The sequence below is a fragment of the Orycteropus afer genome, unplaced genomic scaffold (genome assembly GCF_000298275.1).
Source record: "Orycteropus afer afer isolate SDZICR_OR568_19922 unplaced genomic scaffold, OryAfe1.0 scaffold00310, whole genome shotgun sequence".
Lineage (NCBI taxonomy): Eukaryota > Metazoa > Chordata > Mammalia > Tubulidentata > Orycteropodidae > Orycteropus > Orycteropus afer.
The window spans coordinates 1,552,262-1,556,843 of NW_006921897.1; the positions used below are offsets into that span (position 1 = coordinate 1,552,262).

General features: G+C 37.8%; 1 protein-coding gene across 1 annotated transcript in view; it reads left to right on the forward strand.

Moving 5' to 3' along the window:
* Window positions 1–4,582, forward strand: part of ATP11C (ATPase phospholipid transporting 11C) — a 134,298-nt gene that overhangs the window by 61,138 nt on the left and 68,578 nt on the right. The window contains exons 17-18 of the mRNA XM_007951727.1: window positions 6–119; window positions 2,059–2,322. Coding sequence (XP_007949918.1) covers window positions 6–119; window positions 2,059–2,322 — 378 coding nt within the window. The remainder of the gene's footprint in view (window positions 1–5; window positions 120–2,058; window positions 2,323–4,582) is intronic.

Here is a 4,582-nt window from a genome sequence, read left to right on the forward strand (position 1 = left end):
GACAGGCAGCTCATAGAGGCAAAAATGGCCTTACAAGACAGAGAAGAAAAAATGGAAAAGGTTTTTGATGATATTGAGACGAACATGAATTTAATTGGAGCAACTGCGGTAGAAGACAAGTATGTAGAAAATGATACTCGTGTTACTTCAATGACCAGTAATTTACGGTTCAGTCTGCCCCAGATTAATAGTTTATTCTCAGGTTTTAAAATCTTTCATTTAACTCTGTTGTCTAAATGGGCTTAAAAATTCATTTATTGTAGCAAGTATGAAAAACTATGCCATATATTGAACTGTTTATGGCAATGATTTTTAAGTTAAGTACAAATGACTTAGAAGAAAATCAGTCCTCACTGGGGTCTTTGGAATTTTTATAAGCCATTCATTCATTTATGCAAATCCTTATTAAATAGTCTTCTTGTGTACAGAGAGCTTTGTGCTAGAGGCAGCGTATAAGCTGGTATCTAGAAGAGTAAAATCTCAGATTTTCAGAGATGAGCAGAAAGAAAATTCAAGGAAGAAAGAACATGAGAGCTGAATTCTAACCTGGTTTAATAGACCAGAGCAGTTAAACAAATAAAAAGTTACAAGCATATAATCAACCACATTGGAAAGTATTGAAATTTTAATGAAATTCATTTAGTTTGATCTCACTATTACTCCGTGGTCAAAAGGAACCCAAAGAAAGTACCATTCTTTTTCTCTCTTGCCTTTCAGAATATAGGTTAAGGTGTCATTCAGGATGGTTGGCTTTCCTATTCTTAAAGCTGCTGAGGGATTAGGATTCGCTAACGTCCCTCAGTGTCTGTTTCAGAATGAATCTGGCCCTGTCTGTTTGAATCATTTTGGGTATTTGCATGGTGAGAGAGAAAATACAATAAAATATGGTAAAGGAATAGGGACTGAGAATGTTTGGTGAGTTTCTGAACATTATAATTTAAAGTGATGATTGTTAATTCTACTATAGGATACCAGTTAGTGTTAGTTCAAGAGATGTCACAAGACACAGTAGAAGGTCCTGGACAGAATGGGAGAAAAATGTAGAACAAAATTCAAATTCCTAAGAAAGGCCGGACTTCCTGGACTGGTAGATTCTAGAGGAACCTCAGAGACTATTCCCATGGGATACCCTTTAAGCTTGGAACTCAAAATCACTCCCAGTGGCCACCTATCAGCCAAAAGACAGAGTGATTTATAAGCAATCATCTAAATGAGGCCCTAAAGGTCAACATTTACCCTAGATGGAAGAAGAGATGGTAAGGAGGTGATAAGAAAGCTAAATTAATGGAAACAAAACAACCAGAATAGAAATAAGGAGAATGCTCACACAGTGAAAAGTGTAACCAGTGTCACTGAATAATGTGTCTAACCAACCAAAAACCAAATTCACTGCCACTGAGTCATTTCTGACTCTTAGTGACCCTGTAAGACAGAGTAAAACAGCCTCATATAGTTTCTGGGCAATATGCTTCTGTACAGAATACCGTCTTAGAAATCCAAGGAGGGTCGCTATGAGCTGGAATCGACTTGGCAGCAGTGAATTTCATATAGTTTCCAAGGCTGTAAATCTTTACCGAAGTTAACTGCCTCATCTTTGTCCCACAGAGCTGCTATTGGGTTCAAATTGCCAACCTTATGGTTAGCAGCCAAATGCTTTAACCACTATATGCCACTAGATTTCCTGAATAATACGTATAGAAATTGTTAAATGAAAGTCTAATTTGCTATGTAAATATTCTCCAAAAACACAATAAAGTATTTTTTAAAAAAAGAAGAATCATTTCATGATCAGAAGCTTGTTGGAACTGATGCAGTGGTGGTGGGAACAGAGATGTCACAAAAATTTCCAAACCTCAGTGTTTGAAATTCACAATAATAAGTGAAATGATGCCCAAGACAACACTCTCAGAAGGCATATGAAAGGTACAAGAACAACTGGAATAAGATGTCAGGATTCCAGAATGGCTTTGAATGATAAAAATACTCTCTTAACAATCCTTCTTGCAGAATTCCTGTCAGGAGTTACAGAGGATAACAAGGTTTCCTTTGTGTTCTCAGGCTACAAGATCAAGCTGCTGAAACCATTGAAGCTCTGCATGCAGCAGGCCTGAAAGTCTGGGTGCTTACGGGGGACAAGATGGAAACAGCCAAATCCACATGCTATGCCTGTCGCCTCTTCCAAACCAGCACTGAGCTCTTAGAACTGACCACAAAAACCATCGAAGATAGTGAAAGAAAGGAAGACCGATTGCATGAATTGTTGATAGAATATCGGAAGAAGTTACTGCATGAATTTCCTAAAAGTACTAGAAGCCTTAAAAAGTAAGAAAGTGTATCAGAGGCTTATATTTAGACATTGGTATAGACAGTTGCTTATGCAGAAGGTTCTATTTTCTGTACTTTATCATTCTCTGTTTGCAAGTGTTTTATCCTTGTAAGTTAAAACTTTCCCTGAGGACTTGGCTAATGGCCCATTTGAGATTATTTGATATTTTCCATCCTTCCTTTGAAAAAGTTCACTTAAAAGAAAGCACTAAATTTCTCAAGGTATAGAAAAGTAGCTGAATTTCTAAATGTTGAGGACCTGGGTGTTTTTGCATTAATATCCTGACCTGCTCTGTGTTAAGAAGAGATAGTCATTTACATAGTCTCTTAAATTGAATTTTCTGACCATGTCCATTTTCTCTGTGCTTCCTCAAACCCCAGAATTCCAAAAGGGACAGGGACGGAGTACCCAGCAAGCTTGTCAGGTGTTGTACATTGCAAAAGAGACATCGATTCTGTAGGAAGGTGTTGTGCGGTTAGGAGACCGCTGCCAACCATACCTAGAAGTAGAATCTTTGATATGGTGAAACCCATGTGAAATTGTTCACTACAGATTAGAAAGAAAGCACACATAAGCCCATGCTTACCCAGTACTCCATCCCTGTCAGGAATTGTCAGTTTGAAAAGAAACTCCTTCTGTAGGAAGGTGCTGTGAGGTTGGGAGAGAGACAGATGCCAGCCATACCTAGGAGCAGAATCTTTGCTGTGGTGAAAAAATGTAAAACTATTCACTGCAGATAAGTAAGTAAGCACAAGTAAGCCAGTGCTTACCTTGCTTATTGAGTACTCTGACAATGAAAGGGGACTAAATACTTGTTAACATGGCCACTTCGACTCTTTCAACTAGCTGCCCAAGACCTTGAGGTTATCAAGAAAAGCCACTCCAACCATTTTGGATTTTAAAGTGATAGCATTCTCATTTGGATTCCAGGTACCTAAGAATAGGCTCTGTTTGCCAAGGTTGGCAGGGACATACAAGAGGCAACAACAGGAAAGGAGACAGGTGGTGAGTGTATAAGTCCTGTCAACTAGTGAATAGAGGAGCACAGCACAGTGCTTGCGTAGATAACATACAGACAAAACAAAACGAAAATCGTGGGCAAGTCACTCCAACATACAATCACCAATTAAATATAAACACAAAAACGTCACAATGCCTCGGAGACAACAGACCATCACAGTCCACACAAAGAAGCAAGATAAAGTGGTAGAAATAAGGGACCATTATACAGACCCAAAACACATCCCTGAGGAAGACACAGCATTGGAACTCCTTGATAAGGAATTCAAAAGAATTATATTTAGGTATCTTCAAAGGATTGAGAGAGAGATCAAAGAAAACACAGGCAAAACCCTAGAAGAATTTCAGAAGAAAATAGAAGAACAAAATTACAAAATAAATGAAAAATTAGAAGTGATTCAAAATCTAAAGATAGAAATCCAGAAGATTAATACTAAATTGGCAGAAATAGATAATGCATTGAAAGGGCAAAGGAGTAGAACTGATGCAATGGAAAACAGAATTAATGAGATTGAAGATAAATACCTGCATGCTTCTTTGGAAAGGGATCATTCAGAAAAAAAATCAAAACAAAATGAAGAAAGCCTAAAGTTTATGTGGAATACCATCAAAAGGAATAACCTACGTGTCATTGGAATTCTGAACAGGAAGAGAAAAATGAAACCACTGAGAAAATTGTCCAAGATTTGTTGGAAGAGAACTTCCCTGATATGATGAAAGATGAGAATATATTTATTCAGGAAGTCCAACGAACCCCAAACAGGATAGACCCCAAAAGAAAATCACCAAGACATATAATCATCAAACTCACCAAAACCAAAGACAAATAATCTTGAGAGCAGCACGGGAAAAACGAAAAGTTACCTATAAGGGGCAGTGAATAAGACTAAGCTCGGATTTCTCGAGAGAAACCATGCAGGTGAGAAGACAATAGGATGGTACATATATAAAACCCTGAGAGAGAAAAATTTCCAACCAAGAATTATATACCCGGCAAAATTGTCCCTCAAATATGATGGTGAAGGTAGAACATATCCAGATAAGCTGAAAATAAGGAAATTTGTTAAAACCAGACCAACCTTACAAGAGATGCTAAAGGGAGTCTTTTGGACAGAGAAGCAACAACAGCCAACAACAACTGACCATTAACACACGTGATGATATAACCCAGAAACCAACCCAGCTATGGAATTATCCAAAGTAAATAAGCCTACAAGATTGTAAACAGGGAACCAG